Source organism: Bos mutus, chromosome 26 (assembly GCF_027580195.1).
Source record: "Bos mutus isolate GX-2022 chromosome 26, NWIPB_WYAK_1.1, whole genome shotgun sequence".
In the NCBI taxonomy this organism is placed as follows: domain Eukaryota; kingdom Metazoa; phylum Chordata; class Mammalia; order Artiodactyla; family Bovidae; genus Bos; species Bos mutus.
Window position 1 is genome coordinate 28,311,996 of NC_091642.1, and position 18,994 is coordinate 28,330,989.

Genomic DNA, 18,994 nt, shown 5'->3' on the forward strand with positions numbered 1-18,994 from the left:
GGGAAAAAAATCAAACTGCTGTCAGTACTTTGACCTCAAGGAGGAGCCCCTTTCTCTTCAGAGCAGTGCTCCTTCAAAGTGGTCCGCAAACCAACAGCATCAGCATCACAATTACCAGAGACACAAATCCACAGGCTCCATCCCAGCCCCACAGAATTAGAAATTCTAGGGAGGGTGCCCTATAATCCATGTTTTGAGAAGCCCTCCAGGTGAATCTCAGACATGTTTCTTCAGAACCATTACTCCAGAGTAGGGGACACTGTGTAGAGGCCCAAATAGTAAATATTTTCGGTTCTGCATGCCACCCCGACAGGGTCTCACACATCCTTCTTTTTTCACAACCTATCAAAAATTTAAAAGCCATTCTTAGTTCCCAGGAACATAAAAACAGGCAAACCTGGCCCCTCAAGCCATGGTTGCCAGCTCTTGCCCTCGAGCAACACATCCAGTCCAGGGAACACTCTAGAGCCTCCAGCAAAGGCAGGTAGATATTTCCTCCATAATAAGGGAGACAAACAATGGCCTCTGGGCACCAGACAGGTTCCCCTTAGAGTTGTGATACCCTCCTCCATGCCAAGGCCAAAGTAAGAACAGCTCTTGCTTTCCATCTAGGTTTTATTAACTCAGTGTGCAGACAGTCCATTGTGCTCTTTCAAGAAATGCATTCAATTCACATTGATACCCTTTGATCAGTCAGTAAATTCTACTAGACAAAACTCATAGACATTGGCCCCAGGTTGGCTACAGCAGCCCCCTCTCCCTCAAGGGCTTCCAAAATAACCTAGAGCACCCTGGCGGGGAAGGGTGAGTGGCTGCACTTAGCTGTGTGTCCTTTAAGGCTCTTTGGTCCTGGTTGGTTTCCTCTCAGAGGCGTCCAAATAAAACTTCCCTTTCCTATTCAGTCCACACCAGTCTTTCTTTGGTGTTTAACCCAATGGGCTGAGGAAGGGAGGCAGCCAGGAAATTATACCCACTAAAACATGAAGTTAATGCTTACCTATGTCCTTTTTACTCACAGTCAGTGGTTTTATCTTTCAGACACAGAGAAGCAGAATCAGATATGATTTTAGGAGAACAAAGCCAGTGTCAACAGATAGGGTTTGAAGCACCATGAAACTCTGCTGCCTCACTATGTCCTGTTTTTTTTTTGGGGGGAGGGGGGGCGGTGCGGTGCTTTGCACTAAAAACTCCTGGGTGCCTGATAAAAACTCTCAAGTTTAGCAAGACTCCCAAAGAAGCTTTCTGCCCAGGGCGCCCTGGGGAGGAGAGTGGGCAAGAGCAAAGAGGAGGTCCAAGGTGGCCCAGCCTCTCCCCTCCCTCTTCCTGAGGGAGCCAGAACCACACCCCCTCCCAGCGGGAAGGGTACCCTTGACTGAGAACAGATAAGGAGGAAGAGAAAGGGGGTCCTTCCTCAAACCCAGCTGGGACCAGAATCCCAGGTTTCCTAATTTTTCCAAACGGTTTACTTGAGTGTCACCCTCAGGACCTAACACCTTCTCTCTGAGGGGGTCTTAGCTCCTGGTCTCCAGGAGATGGGGGTTCAGGGACAGCAGATAGAAGCCTTGGCCTCTCTCCCCTTGGTCGCTTTTATCCCCTGGAGTCCAATAAACCCAGGTACCTGGGTAGAAGCATGAGGCATTCTCCCCCTGACACCCTCGCCCCCCGAATCCACGCTGGCCTGCAGGCCCTATTGGCAAAGAGGAACGAGGCACAGGGATCCACAGCAGTTGAGGAGGAGCTGGCGTATGGACTGGTCCGTGCTGGGGTGAGGCCTTCAGAGGCCCTTGTTGAAGTAGACATGAGGCACAGGTTCTCTGTGAGCTGGCGTATGGACTGGTCCGTGCTGGGGTGAGGCCTTCAGAGGCCCTTGTTGAAGTAGACATGAGGCACAGGTTCTCTGTGAGCTGGCGTATGGACTGGTCCGTGCTGGGGTGAGGCCTCAGAGGCCCTTGTTGAAGTAGACATGAGGCACAGGTTCTCTGTACTTGGCCTTGATGGTGTCCTGGAGCTCGGGTTCCAGATAGGAAACCGGCAATTCACTGAGAAGAGAGAAGTGTTATGAGCCTGCCACCTGGACCAACAGCAAATTACCCTGAGGTAAAATCCAACATAGTTGCCACCTCTAAGAAGCCCTTGCCCATTTTTCCATCAGAATTACAAATGGTTTCTACACAGCACAGTATGTTGCTTTTTACTTTTTTTTTGCTTTTTACTTCTGTTGGGCTCTGACTTCATTCTCCCTAGTGCCAAACATCTACCTTCTCAAAGATTGCAAGCACAGTGATCAGAACACAGGAGCGGTGTAGGTGACTACTGAGCTGGGAGTACTAGGAAAAGGGAGACGGGCATCTTCCCTGTATCCATTCAGGCTACGTCTGGTCTCCTGGAGTCAGTCCTCTCCGCCACCCTGCCCCCTGCCCCTGACACCCGTCTAATGCTTCCCTTTCCCTTTGCCATCATCTCTTCTCACCCACCCCCTGCACCCTTCCCAGGACATGGAAGGGAAGCTGAGAGGTCCAAGGCATCCACCCTCCGGCAAACATCAGCCAGAGTGAGTACCTACCCTCTTGTTCGATTTCAAAGACCAGATCCAGCCAGGGGAGATGGGTCTAACAACTCAACCAGCAGGGACAGGAAGTCTCTTACTGTTCCCCTACCATCTTTCCAAGGCAGCCTGTGCTCCACTGGGAGTGAGCAACATCCCTCTGCCCCTTGGAGCTCTGTTTCGGTTTCCCATTCAACGGGAGTCAAGAGGCCCAGAGTTCACACAGACAGAGTTCACACTTGTCCCCAAACAGATGCTGCCCTGCCTGCTGCTCCCTCTCCTTCAGGAGAGTGGGCAGGTCAGGAAGAGCAGAGACAGGCAATTCAGTGAAAACAAGTGGGTAATGAACAGCTGATACCATTGCTGCGGGAACAGCCCACACGCCACTGGCACCATGAAGATAAGACTGGAAGAAAGGAGAAACCAAAGCATTAGGGGGTGTCTGGCATCTCACAGACTCATCCACACCCCGTGGCTGAGAGTCCCCAAAGGATAGGGGAGCTGAACCCGAAGTTTCTCTCCCTCCAACCCTGTTCCTGGTCTCTTGGCGCCTGGAGACTCACTCCAACACAGGATAAAACCAGCCCCCCTGCACCCCTCACCCCCATCCATCCATCGTTCTCACAGATGAAGATGGGAATGGAGACACCAGGGAATGTGAGCAGCGGCACTCATAACCACAGGTGCCCTCTGGTGTTCAGGGAAAGCAGGAGGGGTGTGAACTCGGGGCAGGCTCCTGTACTTGCTGAACCCCCAGGCTGTTGGAGAACAGTGAGGGCAGAGCCTCTGGAACTTCATGGGGCACACAAGGAATTCTAGGAGCTTGTTTAAACGCAGGGCTAATTCAGTAGGTCCAGGAAAGGGCTTGAATCTTTATTCTCACAAGTTCTCAGAGGATGTGGGCCCAGGACTGTATTTTACAGAATCTGGGATTCTAACAGACCTGGGCTCGAGTCCCAGCTGCGTACTTCTTAGCTGTGCCATCTGGGGCAAGCCCCCTGAGCCAGCGGAGGGAGAGCAAGAGTGCATACTCGGCAGGGTTACTGCGAGGGTTAAACAAGGTAAAACATGGGACACATTCAGCCCATGGTATGTAACCGCTCCCTCAGTGGCAAATCAATTTGCAGAAGACACTCTGGCGGGGACTTCTCTGGTGGTTCAGTGGTAAAGAATCTGCCAGCCAACGTAGGAGACATGGGTTTGATCCTTAATCCAGGAAGATCCCACATGCCTTGGAACAACTAAGCCCAGGCACCTCTGACTACCGAGCCTGTGCTCTAGAGCCCGGGAGTCGCAACTACTGAGCCCGCTCACCCTAGAGCCTGTGCTCCGTAACAAGAGGAGCCACTGCCATGAGAAGCTCGTGCACTGCAACTAGAGTAGCCCCTGCTCGCTGCAACTAGAGAAAAGCCTGCACAGCGAAAAAAATAAAGAAGACAGTCTGGCATAATGTTAGACTTATTAAGGATCCAATCTCAGCTCCAGAAATTACCAACTAGAGATGCCTGGGCAAGTCTCTTCATCTGGGAAAGGAGACACTGACAGGATGTATACCTCGAGGGCTCAGGGAATCAGGGAAATTATAGACATGAAACATCAGCACAGTGGGGGCACACAGGAGACATCCAATACACATGAGCTTAGGCTGTGGTCATTGGCTCATGGCCTCACAAAGCACGATGAATGCTGGGACTTGTCCAGTCCAGGGCAGGCACCCGAGACCGCTGCCGGGAGTCATGGTGCTTTCCGCCCGTGCGAGCCTGGGACACGTGACGGGCCCAGGCTGTGTCATTTTTCACGTCTCACCACACTCGGATGTATTGAGACATAACTGACATGTGCATGCGTGCATGCTAAGGCACTTCAGTCACGTACAACTTTTTGTGATCCTATGGACTGTAGCCCACCAGGCTCCTCTGTCCATGGGATTCTCCAGGCAAGAATCCTGGAGTGGGTCGCCACGCCTGCCCCTCCAGGGGACCTTCCCGACCCAGGGACTGAACCTGCGTCTCTTATGTCTCCTGCACTGGCAGGCAGGTTCTTTACCACTAGCGCCACCTAAATTCACCACTGTGTGAGCTGACCCCCCTATTTCTCTTTTGTGGTGGGATGATCTCATCATTTTTGTCTCTTCTCTACAACTACTGCAGACCTAAGGCTGGAGGGGAGACCCCAGGGATAGGAGGACATCCAAGGGTGCTGCTTTCCACCTCGGTGTGTGCACAGGGCCAGCCCAGCGCCCTTGGAAAGATGGGACAAGTCAGAGGGGCCACAGGTGTTCAAGCCTGGGTGCTTCTGAAGTCAGGTAAAGGAGTATATGTCTTCCCACACGGGTGACACAGGAAGACAGATCTGGGGTGCCCCACCACAGACGCCAACTGAGAAAACACGTTACTCACAAGCATCCAGACAGCAGAACCTGCAAAGGCGCGTGCAGAACCCGGACTCTCTGTGCAGAAACAAGACAAAAGAGAGACCCACGTGGGACTTACGTACTTCGAGGGGAACCCCACATCGGCAAGCCAGCTAGAAACCCACAGGCAGGAAACCCTGGCTCTGCAGCAGAGGTGGGAGTCTCCTTGCTCTTAGCAGACAAGGCTGAGAATTGGGCAGCCAGGGTACTGGGAGAGGCCTTCCCGGAGTGCAGTGCGGGGATGGGAATGAGACGGAAGGGTGAGAGGGTCAGGGACCCCCAGCACGGGTGTGGTTGGGGCCACCGGGCAGTGAAGGTGCAGAGGAGAGTCCACTCACCTGCACGAAGCGCAGCTTCTCCAGTCTTTCCATGAGGACTGGCAGCAGAACTGGAAGAGGCAGAGGAAAGGCTGTGACACTTCCCCTTCTAAAGTCAGATCACAGACTGAGTGGTTCCCCCTCCTTACCCAGAAGTTCCAGAAAACACTTTTCACTGGGGAGAAGGATGTATAGGCATGGCCACACCCACTTCTCCCCCAAGTCCCAGAAGAAGGTGCTTCCCAGACTCCTCAACCTGCAGCCCTATAACCACAGGAGGATGGTACCACGGGCCCAGAGCACCCTTCTTACAACCAACCATCTTTCAAGCAAGTTTTGTATCCTGCTCTGTAACCTGTTCCTGCTGGAGGCAAAACCAGGACAGGGAACTTATTTTCTCTACCACTATCTCCCCAACACATTGAAGGAACTTAAGGAATATTTGTTAAAGGAAAACAACTTTCTCCACCAAATCTCGATTAACTGACATTCCAGGATTTACGGTGTGACTCTCCAGTGGTTCTCGACACTCAAGCAAACCAGTTTGAGAAGAATGCCTATAGAGGCTGGGGTCCCATCCCCCACCCCAAGTGTGGCTGAGGTCTCCATCACATGAACCAGGGTCCGGAAGGAGGGGAGGGCTTCCCCATCTTACTCATGCCAGGAGCTGCCATGGTGATCCGAGAAATAACCACTTGAGTGATGCCTATGGCTGCAGCTCTCTAAGGACAGAAAAAAGTTAGTTGTCAGTTATGACTTTATGCAGAGTCCACAGGCTGCACCAGAGGGCTTGGCCAGGGTCAGAGTCACGGTCAAGTCTGAGCTGGTAAAGGGGAAGGGATGGACCTGTCAGGGGTTAAGTGACCATACCTGACCCTCTCCCACCCAGCCACGTTCTTATGACTTCAGGATCAGAAATGACATGAGCAGAGATATGGAGGGAAAATCGATGAAGGAGGAGGATGGCGCCAGGGAAAAGGTTTTTAGCCCAGGCCTGCTCTGAGCGCTAAGAACAGGACAGGTTCTGAGAGGGAACTCCCTCCTCCCACCCCCAGGGCGGGCCTCTGCTCACCCGGGAATGACCGATCTCATTGTGGTTCCTGTCCTTCACACAGATTCCCTGGATGAGTTCCCTAAACACAGACAGGAAGTGCTGGATGGGGGAAAGGGGTGTGTTGGAAGCCCGCCAGCGATGTGACACACCAGGGGACCACGAGCATTCCAGCTCTAGGGAGCCACCTCCTGCAGCCTGGCCCTTGGAGCGGCCTTTCCCACTCCAGAGAGTGATACTGCATATATCTAGGGGAGAGGTTCAGAGAGCGAGCACCAGGTCCTGGCTGCCTAGGCCGGATCTGGAAGCTGCAGAGCAAGCGTATGCTCTTGAGCAAGTTCCCTAGTCCTTCTAAAGACACAGTTACCCTCATCTGCAAAATGGGGATAATGATAGCGCCCCTTCACAGGACTCAGTGAGGATTAAACAGGATGATGCCTGCCAAGTGCTTGGTCCAGTGCCTGACTACATGACCCACCCACAAACAGGAGCTGCTCTGGCTGTTGTATTCAAGCCAGCACTCCATCCAAGACCAGGTGGGTGGTGGGGACTCATTCATTCGTTGGAAGGAGCAACCGGATAGGGGAGGGGAAGAGGAGTCAAGTAGAGTATGCGTGGCTCTCCCGTGGTGTGCTTTCTGCAAGGGTGATCGTGATCACTTTCTACTGACTACTAGTCCTAAGAAAATGTGCCTTACGACATCGGTGATGACCAGGAAGGCATCGATGGCAACTGTGGCAACAGTAGCTAGCGCTTAATATTACATTCCAGGCGCTATTTTGAGCGCTTTACATGTATTACATCATTAAATTTTATAGCAGGGGAACATCTTTGCTTTCTCTAGTCAAGGAACAAAGGCTGTGAGACACAGTGGGTTTCTCCTTTCCCCTTTCCTGCTGTGAAGCTTAGAGCCTGGCAGCTGGAAAACATCTATCTACCCCTCTGGCTTCCCTCAGAGCCTCTTGGTTCTGTTTTATCTTTGGATACCTTGCTCTGCGGCGTTTCATTCTGTGAGCCATCCCCAGGGCTCTGGAAGTAGGCCAAGTTCACGACTTAAATACAGTTGTAGTTGAAAGGACGTGAGCTGGTGCCAAACCCCACAGGTCCACACTAAACCTCCAAACCCATTCAGAGAATGACTCCCACAGCATTCATCACAGACGAAACCCAGGTCACCCGCCACTCCTGCAGCCATCACTGTTGGAGCCGCCTGTCCTTGGAGAACCTTTGGAAGTGCAGCCCTCCCCACCCCCACCTCAGCCACCAACGCCACCCACTGCCTCGGTCTCCTGCCCTTTCCCTGCTGACCTTGCGGTTTACAGGGAGGAAAAGGGATCCCTGTACTCACTGCTGGCGCATCATGGGGATGTTGACACAGTTAGCTGCAGCCACGGCGGCAAAGGGCACCCAGCGGCCCACCAGGGGCGGAGCTCTCTGTGGGGGAAGAGGACAAGGGGAGTAGGTCAGGTCCCTGGAAGATGGGGGTGGAAGGGGCTTTAGGACCATAAAATAAGAAATCAGACCTCACTACCACCACATATCCTGACACCCAGTCAGGGCACCCAAATTCCCTCAAAGCCCCGAGAAAAACCAATACCTGGAAAACAACAGTTTTCCCTCGGATTCTGCTGCCCCCTTGTGACCACCATGTCCAGAGCAGCCCCAAACCGTACCTTTGTCAACATGTTCATGCCCACAGCAGTGGCCACTGCAGTGGTTGTGGCTGTGATGTAGGAAACAGCCATCTGCCTAGTGGAGGAGAGAGATGTTTGGGAGTGGGGACTCCAGGAGGCTGAGGGCAGGACCGAAGCTTGAGTGATAAAGGCTGGAATTGTGGCTTCTTGCCTGAAAACCTCAGCTTCAGCTTGGGATCTCCCTCCAACTCACTCAGATGCTCCTTTCAGTACGTTAAGCACACCAAGTGCCTGCCTGCTCAGAACCTCTGCATGCTGCCACTCCCTCTTCTGGGAATCTTTCCCCGGGCTCTTGCGTGGCTAAATCCTTACCTTTCAAAACTCAGCTGAAATGTCAGCTCTGCAGAAAGGACTTTCCTGACTGGCCTATCTGTACAGACGCCCTTCTGCTGTTCTCCAGCATGTCATATTTATTTCCTTAATGGCAGCTATTATAGACTGAGATCATTATGCTTATTTTCCTAAAAAGACCTTAAACTCCAGAGACCACACATGTCTTACTCAAACGTATCCCCCGCCCCTAGAACCCTATCCAATACCTAATACACACTCTAGACATATTTGTAGCATGAATGAATGAGTGAATGTTGAATTCATCTAGGAAGAAGATACTCTCTTAGTCTGCCTAATACTTCCAAACCCTGAAAAGAGACCTGGTTACCCATCCAGGGCAGGCCCCACCCAGGGAGGACAGCCAGCCCCGGAACCCCTTAAGAAGGGCTGTTCCGCCCAAGGCAAGAAGGCAGCTCCAGGCCCACACAGCCAGCCAGGGGTTCAGGCCTCCTACCTGACCGACGTGGGGGAGGCTGCATTCCTGTTGGTGTAGTTGACTAAGGCATTGAAGGACTGGTTCACCCACTGCCAGAAGATCACTGCAGGCATCGTCCTACCAGGAGAGAGGCCAGGAGAGGCAGAGAAGAGGATGGGAGGAGGGCGTGGGAACACCAGTCAAACCTGCACTCCCCAGGCCATTCCCGTGCTGCTTCCTGTACCTGCTCTTCTGCACTGGCTGCCCCTCTGCCTGGAATATCCACACCCCCAGCCTCTTGGTATATGGCTGAATCCTGCTCTCTGGAGAGACCTCTTCTTCCTTGGAACCTTCCTGACCCTTCCCCTGTCCTTCCTGAGACACAGGTAGTCATTTTTTGATGTCTGCTCCCACCACCCCATATTCTGCCCCCAGCCTACCACTTGGCAAGCTAGACTAACTGTTTCCTTCTTGGTCTCAACAAAACTGGGTCCTCCTTGAGGGGTGGGCTTCCCTGGTAGCTCAGACAGTAAAGAATCTGCCTGCAATGTGGGAGACCCAGGTTCTATCCCTGGGTTAGGAAGATCCCCTGGAAGAGGGCATGGCAACCCACTCCAGTATTCTTGCCTTGAGAATTCTATGGACAGAGGAGCCTGGTGAGCTACAGTTCATGGGGTCACAAAGAGTCAGACACAACTGAGAGACTAACACTTTTATTTTTTATCTGGCCCAAGGTCTGGCTCGACAACTGGCTAACCGAATGTGTTAGGGAGGGAAGAGGGGCAGGGAAAAGAGGAAGGGGAACAGAGAAAGTGTTCTCTCTCCAACTGGACTGAAAGTGTCTTCCCATTTTTTAATTTTTTGGATATTATGTTATAAAAATACACTAAATTCATTGTTGAATAAGTACTTTTTAAAGGAGTAGAAGAGTTCAGTCATTGAGTCCTAGAGAGAACTGCCTCAGTGCATGTAGCCAGGCACCACTATTTCCTGGCTGGTGCACTTGGGCAAGTTACATAACCTCTGTAGGACTGCAGGTCTTCATCTGTAAAATGAAGATGAAAACAGTGCCTCTCTGTACGGCTGCTGAGATTAAATGAGGTGATACATGCGAACAACTGAACACGGTGTCTGGTATCTGGTAAGGAATCAATAAAGATGGCTATTACTATTATCTTACTATGGCTCCCTCCCTAGCAGGTCTAAGTGGTGCCCCTGGCGCTGCCTTGCTCCCCAGTCACACCTGTAGAACTGGAGCATGAAGCCCGTGATGATCATGCCACCGGGGACCTGGAAGGACATCCGCCCAATGACGTTCATCTTGTGGCCAGTGTCAGGGTGGAAGGCCGAGTCGTACAGCTTCTTAGCATAGAAAAGCTGCTCCACCTGGGTGCCCGGGGGCACAGTCCCCATCCTGTCACCCAAAGACAACAGGCCGGCGTCACCTCCCAACCTCCACCCTGAGTCATCCTGCTCTTGGCCCCCCCGCCTCCCTGAGCTCTCTGACTATCCCCTCATCTTCCATTTCCACCTCTCCCCTAGGGCACCCACCGATGCTGCCCCAGTGCACCCGGCCCGTCCCCCAGCCACTCACCTGCTCTGCTCCACCATCACTTTGGCCCAGTCTAGCTCCCGCTCTGGTACCAGGACCGTGCGGGGGTCTGTGATATTGAAGAAGTGCTTCACCCGCCCCAGGAAAGTGCACTGGTCCCAACGGGGGGCATCGATGTTAAAGTCAGACAGGTCAGCCTCCATCCTGCCCATACACAAAACTGTGAACTTCAGAACAGAGGAAAAATGAGGACTGTCCCCCGAATCAAAACCTTCTCCAGAGGCCCTGAGCACCTCCCACTATAGGAGATGGACAGTTCACCCCAGCCGCTAGCATCACCCCACTCAGGTCAGGAAGAGCCCAGTGAACTGTCACTCATCTGGGCCACTGGACATCAAATGTTTCCTGAGTGCCTGCCAGTGGCCAGCCCAGGGCATGATCATGCTGGGGGCAACTCAGGAGAAAGGGACAATACAGGGTCTGTCCTTGGGGAGCTGAGTCTGACTGGGGAACAAGAGCCCACCTGTGGAACAGCAGATAACACGGAGGGCTACGATAAACACAAGATGAGAGGAGGCTGAGTTGGGGGCAGGATCACAAAAATCAAGGGGGGCTTCCCAAAAGAGGTGGAATGTGGGTGAAGCCCGCCCCAGAAGGTAGGAGAGATCTATCTGCAGGAGAAGAGGCATGGGGTCACGTCGAAAGTAGAAACAGTCAGAGATAATGACAGAAATGGGGTCTTCCCTGGTGGTCCAGTGACTAAGACTCCTGTGCCCCCAAGGCAGGGAGTCTGTGTGTGTTTCCTGGTCAGGAATTGGATCCCACATGCCACTAAGACTTTGTATTTCACAATGAAAAGTCCTGAATGCCACAACTAAAGATCCCACATGATGCAACTAAAGATCCACATGCTACAATGAAGACCCAGTACAGCTGAATAAATAAACAAATGCATATTTTGAAAAACTGAATGGGAGTTTCCCTGGTGGTCCGGTGGTTAAAAGTCCCCCTGCCAATGCAGAGGATACAGGTTCGATCCCTGCTAAGGGAAGACCCCATATGCTGTGGGGCAACTAAGCCCATGCGCTGTTAACTACTGAGCCCCCATGCCTTACAGCCCGCGCTCCACAATGACACGGCAATAAGAAGTCAGCGACCACAGCTAGAGAGTAGCCCCTGCTTGTCACAACCAGAGAAAGCCTGTACACAGCAATAAAGACCCAGTGCAGCCAAAAATAAAATAAATAAATCTTTACCTAAAAAAAAAAAAAAAAAAATGAAGGAATGACAACAATGCTATAATAGATGGGATGGAAAAGCTGGGAAGACTCTAAGGTACTCGGACTACCCATGATGTGGGACAGTATAATTTGAAAATGGACTTGGATTAGTTGTAAATATATACGGCAAACTTTTGGGCAACCGTTAAAAAAATTTTTCAAAAGACGTATGATCTATATGCCAGAGAGGAGGAAAAAATAGAGTCATGTAAAAAAGCTGCCTGAGAGTTTCAGGAAGCCACTAACAAAACTTTAGGAAGAGTGATAAGATTAGATGTGTAGTTTAGAAAGAACAGTCTAGGCAATTCCATGGATGTAAGCAGGGAGTGGCAAGACCTCAGAGGACGCAGAGACCAGCTAGAAGGGAACCCCCAACACTCCAGACAAGAAGAAATGGGGCTCAAGTGAACCCAAATGCATCAGAACTGGAAGGAAGACCAAAAGCAGAGAAGCTGTTAAAGTAGCCAAATCTGAGGATGTGCCAAGTGACTGGGTATAGCAGAAATTCTATCAGTCAGAGCTCAACCACAGAAACAGAATCAATAGGAGAACTACCTGTCTGTCTACCTACCTCTTAGAATTCCTAACCTAAGGTAGGAGGGGGCCCTGCTGCTGCTGCTGCTGCTAAGGCGCTTCAGTCGTGTCTGACTCTGTGCGACCCAATGGACAGCAGCCCACCAAGCCCCGCCGTCCCTGGGATTCTCCAGGCAAGAACACTGGAGTGGGTTGCCATTTCCTCCTCCAGTGCATGAAAGTGAAAAGTGAAAGGGAAGTTGCTCAGTCCTGTCCGACTCTTAGCAACCCCATGGACTGCAGCCTACCAGGCTCCTCCGTCCATGGGATTTTCCAGGCAAGAGTACTGGAGTGGGTTGCTATTGCCTTCTCCTAGGAGGGGGCCCAGCCCTGTTTTAAAGGGATTCCATCTGATTAAGTCAGGCCACCCAGGATAATCTCCCTTTACATTAACTCAAAGCCAGCCAATTAGGGACTTTAATTACATTTGCAAGACACCCACAGTATGTGAATCAGCATTTGGTCTAATAACCAAAAGAAGGCATGTGGATGTTACAAAGTGACTACTTCTCCCTCAGCAGCCCCTAAAACGGGAAGCAGAGCAGAGAGACAGTCCTGTTGAGTTCCTCTGGCCATCACAAATACCTAGAGTGATACCAGGGTTTCTGATTGGGACAGTAATATCTGGAGAATACAGAAAAACCGACTTTAAGGGAGAAAACACTGAGTTAGACTTTCCTGATGTTGAGTTTCAAGTGCTACAAGACTTCCTCAAACGCAAGAGGCTGCCATCTGTCTCAGAAAGTGAAGTCGCTCAGTCGTGTCCAACTCTGTGACCCCATGGACTGTAGCCTACCAGCCTCCTCCATCCATGGGATTTTCCAGGCCAGAATACTGGAGTGAGTGGCCATTTCCTTCTCCAAGAGATCTTCCCAACCCAGGGACTGAAATTGGGTCTCCCTCAGTAGGCAGACATTTTACCATCTGAGCCACCAGGGAAGTCCTCATGCTTCTTTGCAAATGCCAGTCCAGGATTCTCGTCCTCTCCCTCTTCACTAAATAATACCTGCTCATCTGTTTTTTTTTCCTTAAGGAATACTTTTGAGACTTCTATATCTTCTTCTACTATGTCATTTGTCTTTTTTCTTGGAAAAAAAAATCACCTGACAATCTTCCGTATATACTGAATTACAAGTTCACAAGCACGCCTTGAGCAAGATTTAAAAAGCAGTCTACTTCAAAGTTTGCTGAGGTGCTGCCCCCTGAAGGGCTGGCAGGTAGGAATCGATGCGCTGGAATGCTGAGTCGGAGGGCTGATGAAACTCACCAGGAAGCCACTGAGATTCTGGGAAGCTGCGTACAGGGATGCTGAGGGAAGCTGCCAGGTGGGGTGTTGTTGAAACTTGATAGGAGGCAAGCACCCAGGCACCAGCAAGACTACCCGTTCCTCATCGGTGCTCCTCCAGCGCCCTCTACTGGTAGAGCTTAAAATCATATCCGAGGGCAAAGGAAAAAGGTTTACAACGTCCAGGATCATAAGACATGATGAAGAAGGGTCGATTTGGAGCTAAGGAGCAATAAACTAACTGGCACTAATACACAACTGACTTTTTTTGCTTCACATCTTAGAGAATTCTCCATTTTACATATACAGCTCCGTCTCACTCTTTTATATTATTACATACTACTCCATGTGCCTTGATTTCATCCTTTGGTAGACATTTGGGTTATTCTCAGTTTTTCCCTGCTGAGAATATCCTTATACACATTACTTTGTGTATATGGCAACTATATCTTTTTTTTTGACTGCACTATACATCATGTGGGATCTTAGTTCCCTGGTGTGTGTGCTAAGTTGCTTCAGCCTTGTCCAACTCTTTGCAACCTCATGACCTGTAGCCCACCAAGCTCCTCTGTCTGTGGGATTCTCCAGGCAAGAATACTGAGTGGGTTGCCATGCCCTCCTCCAGGGAGTCTTCCCGACCCAGGGATCAAACCCACATCTCTTATGTCTCCTGCACTGGCAGGCAGGTTCTTTACCACTAGCGCCACCTGGGAAACCCCTTAGCTCGCTTCCGACTAGGGATCAAATCTCCGCCCCTGCATTGGAGGTGTAGTCTTAACCACTAGACCATCGGGGAAGTGCCACAACCATACCTTTAAGATAGATTTCTAGAAGTGAAATTGCTGGATCAAAGGACGTACATGTTTTAAATGAAATCTTTATAAATATAATTCAAATTGATTTTTCAACCAGTTGTATATGATAATCCTCCTTTAGTCAAACTTTTACCAAAATGGATAAATAAATCATTTCTTTCCAATATGATGAGCAGAAACAATATTGTTATTTTCATTTATATTTCTTTTTAAAATTTATTAAAAAAAATTTTTTTTGGCAGCACTGTGCAACATGTTGGATCCTAGTTCCCTTACTAGGAATCGAATCTGTGCCCCCTGCAGTGGAAGTACAGAATCTAAACCACCGGACCATCAGAGTAGCTCCTAAATTGTATTTTCTTGATTCTTAATGAGATTAAGCATCTACTCATATGTTTTTGGCCATTTCTTTTTCTCATTCTGAAAACTTTAAGATACAGAAGTAATTTTTGTAATAATTCAGTGCCAAAGTATATACAATGAAAATGATAGTGGTTAACATGTTTTTAAAAAAAAGCTAGGTGGACTTCCCTGGTGGTTCAGTTTAAGACTTCACACTTCCACTACAGGGGGTGCGAGTTCGATCCTTGGTTGGAGAACCAAGATCCCACATGCCATGCAGTGTGGCCAAAAGAAAATAATTAAAAAATAAAAACTATCTTCTTGAGTTATACAATCATGTAGATCCAAGGTACTCATAGACTCAAGCAAACAAAGCCAGGATTTCATATTAGAGAAAGGAAACATATGGCTGACGGAAGCCATAGACCTAATAAAGAATAAATGTTTTATATTATATAGTAGAATGAAAGGGAACTTCCACTCAAGACACTACCTCCGTAAAGACCCATTACAGCTGCAAGGGAAGTTACAGCAAAGTCACCTCAGAATAAATAGCAGCCTTAAAAGCAGGTGCATTAGCAAATAATCTCAAGGACTCCCCTGCCCTCCCCCAAAAGTAGCCTTTTGCTCTGCAGAGACAGTCTGAATGACAAGCACCTACCCATCCTTCAGATTTTGGTTGAAACCTCCTTTGCTCAGAGAAGTCTCTGAAGGACCCCTTCCTCCCTCTCATGCACTGCTATGAGCTCCTGGCTCTGTACTTGTCCTTCAGAGCCATGCCATGTGTGATATGCTGTGGTTTTACCTGAATTAATGCCCACCGTCCCCCACTAGGCCATAAGCTCCTTGAAGCCAGGAGTGTGTCCATGGCTCACCACCGTTGCCTCAATGCCTAGCATAGCAATTTGAGTATTTGCTAAAGAAGAGGTCCAGTCAGTAGACAATTGGATATTTAGGCTTAAAACCCCGAACGGAGATCAGGGTTAGAAGTAAAACAGTGAGGGAGCAACATGGGGGTGGGTTAAGATGAAGTTTTCCAAAGAGAAAATGCAGACTGGGAAGAGCAGTGATCCAAGGAAATACCTAGGAAGACCACTATATTTAAGAGGTAACCCATCAAAAATCTGAGAACAACTAGAGAGGGAGCAGGCAGAAGCAGCCAACAGATGAGGTAGAGCAAGAACAGACATCAACTTTTAGACTGTTTGTTAAGGTGGGGGAGACGGCCCCCTCTCACACCCTACCAGAGCCCAGGAGAAGCTCCAGGCTCTGTCCTTTAAGGACAGGCTGACGTGGCTCCTGCAGGGGGGCTGGTCCAAAGACCAAAGGCATTTCACCCAGTCCCAGCTGAAGCCAGGAGGGGGAAAGAGTTCCCTTTATTCTAGAGGAAGGAAAAACAGTAAGCCTTGACTTACAGAGCCACACAGTTGCACCAGATGGAGACAGTCTTAATGCTATGCCTCCCTTTCAACACACACACACACAACACACAACACACACACTTCTCGGCCATCCCTCTCCACTCTCAACTGAACAATCCAACACTGGAAAATCCTCTTTCTTTCACAGTGAAAGCACGTCTACCATGAAGGGGTAGTCATTTGCTAAATCATGCAAGAATCTTTGCCTTCATTACCAGGGCACATCCTTGTCCTGTCTTATGTAAAACATAAAAGGAAAAAAATCTAAATTCTATGTCTTAACACTTTTTCCCATTCCATTGGCCCCCAAAGGGGACAGTTCTGTGATTCCTTCAGGGCAAACTCAAGCCTTTCGGTTACATAATCCCATAGTATCCTGTCCTCGTTTGCAGCACATGGGGCTTTTGTAATTGTCACTTTCTTGATGTTTATTAGTGTAAAATCTGCCTCCCCTGACAGACTGTAAGGTGCATGCTATAGTCCTCATCTGCCCTCTAAAAACACTTACCGCCTGCCTGGAATGCATTCCAACTTATTCTTGGGTTCTCCGGGCATCAAGGATGTCCCCGAAATCTTGTCTTTTTTTTGTCAAACTCAGAACCTGCCTTGGTTACAGAAGTAATAACAGGCTTTCTTTCATGAAGCTGCAAACTGTCTACCCCTCCTATACTGAGTCCTACTAGTTGCTGAGTTTTCAGCATTTAAGCTCCCTCTTCCTACACAAGCCATATCTAATTCCTCCTAAAAAGGTGACTATGATATCCAGGGTTCTGCTACAGGGAATGGGGGAGAGGTGGAAATCAAACAGGTGACTAACCAATACTTCCCTTTCCTTCTAGGGTTAGAGAATGTCACAGCTTAAAAACATTAGGGATCCAACATCTCAGCTTACAGATGAAGAAACTGATGCCGAGGAGGTTCCCATGCATTGAGCTAGTGTGGTGAGTGTTTATGGCACACATGGTCCTGCACTGTGGCAGATACAAATGTGAGCAGGAAACAGATCTAGTCCTATTTATCCAAAAATCTGATAACAGCTAGGGCCATATTTTCCCAAGGTTATAAGGCTTAGACAGGAATTCCACGACGGTCCAGCAGTTAGGACTCCACCCTTCACTGCCAAGGGGGCAGTGCAGAGTGGACAAAAAAAAAGAGAGACCACAAAGTCACAAGGCTTAGAGTCACCTAGACGGGTCCTCTTATCCACTAAAAGGTGTTTGTCTCAAGAAAGAGAGAAAAGGAGGGAAGAAGGGAAAATATTTTAAAAATTGTGTAACCTACTACCTCTCCTTAAGCAATGCTTGTCCTTCCAGGGAGAGCTGATTTTCTCAAGCAGAGAGTATCAGAGTTTGGGTAACAGGCTTTCCAAACTCTTCTAGAGTATCCTTTTGCAAGGGAGGGGGAAGCACCCAAGATCTCCTATTTGAATCCCCTACTTGGGGAAAAAACAAAACATCATCGCTGGTATTCCCATCAGAGGAAGATCAAGGCAGTCAAAGACTCAAGCAGTTCAAACACAAAGTCCACTGAGATGGGTCAAGGGCTGCTGTCAAGGCTACCTAGCTCAACTTGGAGATTGAGACTAATAATTAAACCAGCAGGCTCTGGTAATACATGCCTATGTACAATCAAATGACTCCCTGGCAGCCATGATGTTAGGCTCCAGGCAATTTTGGAAGAGAAGTCTGCTTTGCCTTTTTCACAGAAGAACCAGCAGGCTAGAGATACGTGGAAACTTGACTTGAATACATAAAATGTTAAGAACCATTCAGGGAAAATCTGCCTTCATTCCAACGATCTAAACTAGGCTGAAAACCTGCTGGTCTTAAAAGCAGCAAAGGCCAAAACCTGGAGGAAACTATTAACAATAGCTAAGCCCAGGGACTTCCCAGGCATTCCAGTGGTTAAGACTCTGCTTCCACTGCAAGTGCACAGGTTCAATCCCTGGTTGGGGAGCAAAGATCCCCACATGCCAAGCATGGAGCGGCCAAAAATAATAATTCCTCAAGAGTCAGAAAGTACTGGATTCAAGTCCCCACTCTTAACCCTTAAAATAACCAATTTCTAGGGCTGTGAGAATGAAATGAAATCTTGTATGAAAAGCATCTCACTAGGAAGGATGTAATTTCCATGAGGGCAGATTTAGCCCCCTGCTGTGTCTCCAGAATTTAGACTAGGACCTGGCACAAATATGGTAACTCTTCTTCCTGTCCTCTGCACTGGGAAGGGGTGGGAAATAGCACCCAGAATCTCTCTCACTCTTTCTTGCCTAGAAGTGGAGACCCATTTTTGCCTCCTTCAGGGCTGCAGACGGCGCACCGACCCCTGCCAACTTAGTTCAGCAAAACCATCCATCCCAATCGCCTTTCACCCCCGTAAACCATCAGCTCATCCCAGCCCTCACGGCCAGTCCTCAGGCAGCTTCTTGCCCTCCTGTAGGCAGCCTCGCACCACCAGGACTCCTCCAGCCCGGATTTTAACACGGATGTGTGGAGACGGGTGCGCAACCCATGACGCCCCCGCTCCTCAGCCTGGCACACGAAGGTACTGGAGGCCATAAAGAGATCCACAGGTAGCTCCTTTCCTTGCCACGTGGCTTTGGCAGGTGGAAGCCCAGCCCGCGCCGCAGCCTCGCCTGGGCAGTCAGGACAGAAATGCAAACTCCCTCCTGGGATGTGGGGAATAAAACCTGGCACAGGTAGATGTTGCAGGAGGCCTCCTCTCAAGATCCTTACCTGGATCCGGGAGAAACGGACTAACACAGCCGCTTCCAAAAGCAGCCCGCTTTGGCAGCCAGGCCAGGATGCCCTTCTGGCCTCCGCCAGGGAACCTCCCCTCGCCCCGCCCTCACGCCCTCCCTCTGGACCAATCACAAGCCTGGTGGCCCCCGCCAGCCACGTGGGCGAGATTTCACCATTCCCCAGGTCTCTGCAGCCTGCCGCCTTCTCCGGCCGCTCC

The 18,994-nt window shown here is 49.9% G+C and overlaps 1 protein-coding gene across 4 annotated transcripts; it reads right to left on the reverse strand.

Annotated features, from left to right (window-relative positions):
- Positions 1 to 597: 597 nt before the first annotated feature.
- On the reverse strand, positions 598 to 18,888 carry SFXN2 (sideroflexin 2). 4 transcript variants are annotated; one of them, XM_005888048.3, is made up of 12 exons: positions 18,772 to 18,888; positions 10,363 to 10,547; positions 10,012 to 10,182; positions 8,808 to 8,906; positions 8,000 to 8,075; positions 7,675 to 7,760; positions 6,348 to 6,408; positions 5,931 to 5,997; positions 5,297 to 5,346; positions 4,945 to 4,994; positions 2,904 to 2,951; positions 598 to 2,039 (listed from the first exon to the last, which is right to left on the reverse strand). In XM_005888048.3, the coding sequence occupies exons 2-12, from the start codon at positions 10,530 to 10,532 to the stop codon at positions 1,940 to 1,942; spliced, it is 978 nt and encodes a 325-aa protein (XP_005888110.1). In that variant the 5' UTR covers positions 10,533 to 10,547; positions 18,772 to 18,888; the 3' UTR covers positions 598 to 1,939. The 4 variants fall into 4 exon arrangements, with proteins under 4 accessions (XP_005888110.1, XP_070219520.1, XP_070219521.1 ...); XM_070363419.1 differs by having other exon boundaries at positions 10,363 to 10,524; positions 18,772 to 18,872; XM_070363420.1 differs by lacking the exon at positions 18,772 to 18,888 and adding an exon at positions 10,844 to 13,191 and having other exon boundaries at positions 10,363 to 10,524.
- Positions 18,889 to 18,994: the final 106 nt, after the last annotated feature.

Excerpts from the sequence above, each read along its gene's own strand:
- SFXN2 (XM_005888048.3), bottom strand. The coding sequence starts at position 10,532 with ATGGGCAGGATGGAGGCTGACCTGTCTGACTTTAACATCGATGCCCCC. Across the intron at positions 7,761-7,999 it reads GCATGAACATGTTGACAAAG|AGAGCTCCGCCCCTGGTGGG; the intron begins GTACGGTTTGGG and ends CTTCCCCCACAG. Across the intron at positions 5,998-6,347 it reads ATGAGATCGGTCATTCCCGG|AGAGCTGCAGCCATAGGCAT; the intron begins GTGAGCAGAGGC and ends TTCTGTCCTTAG.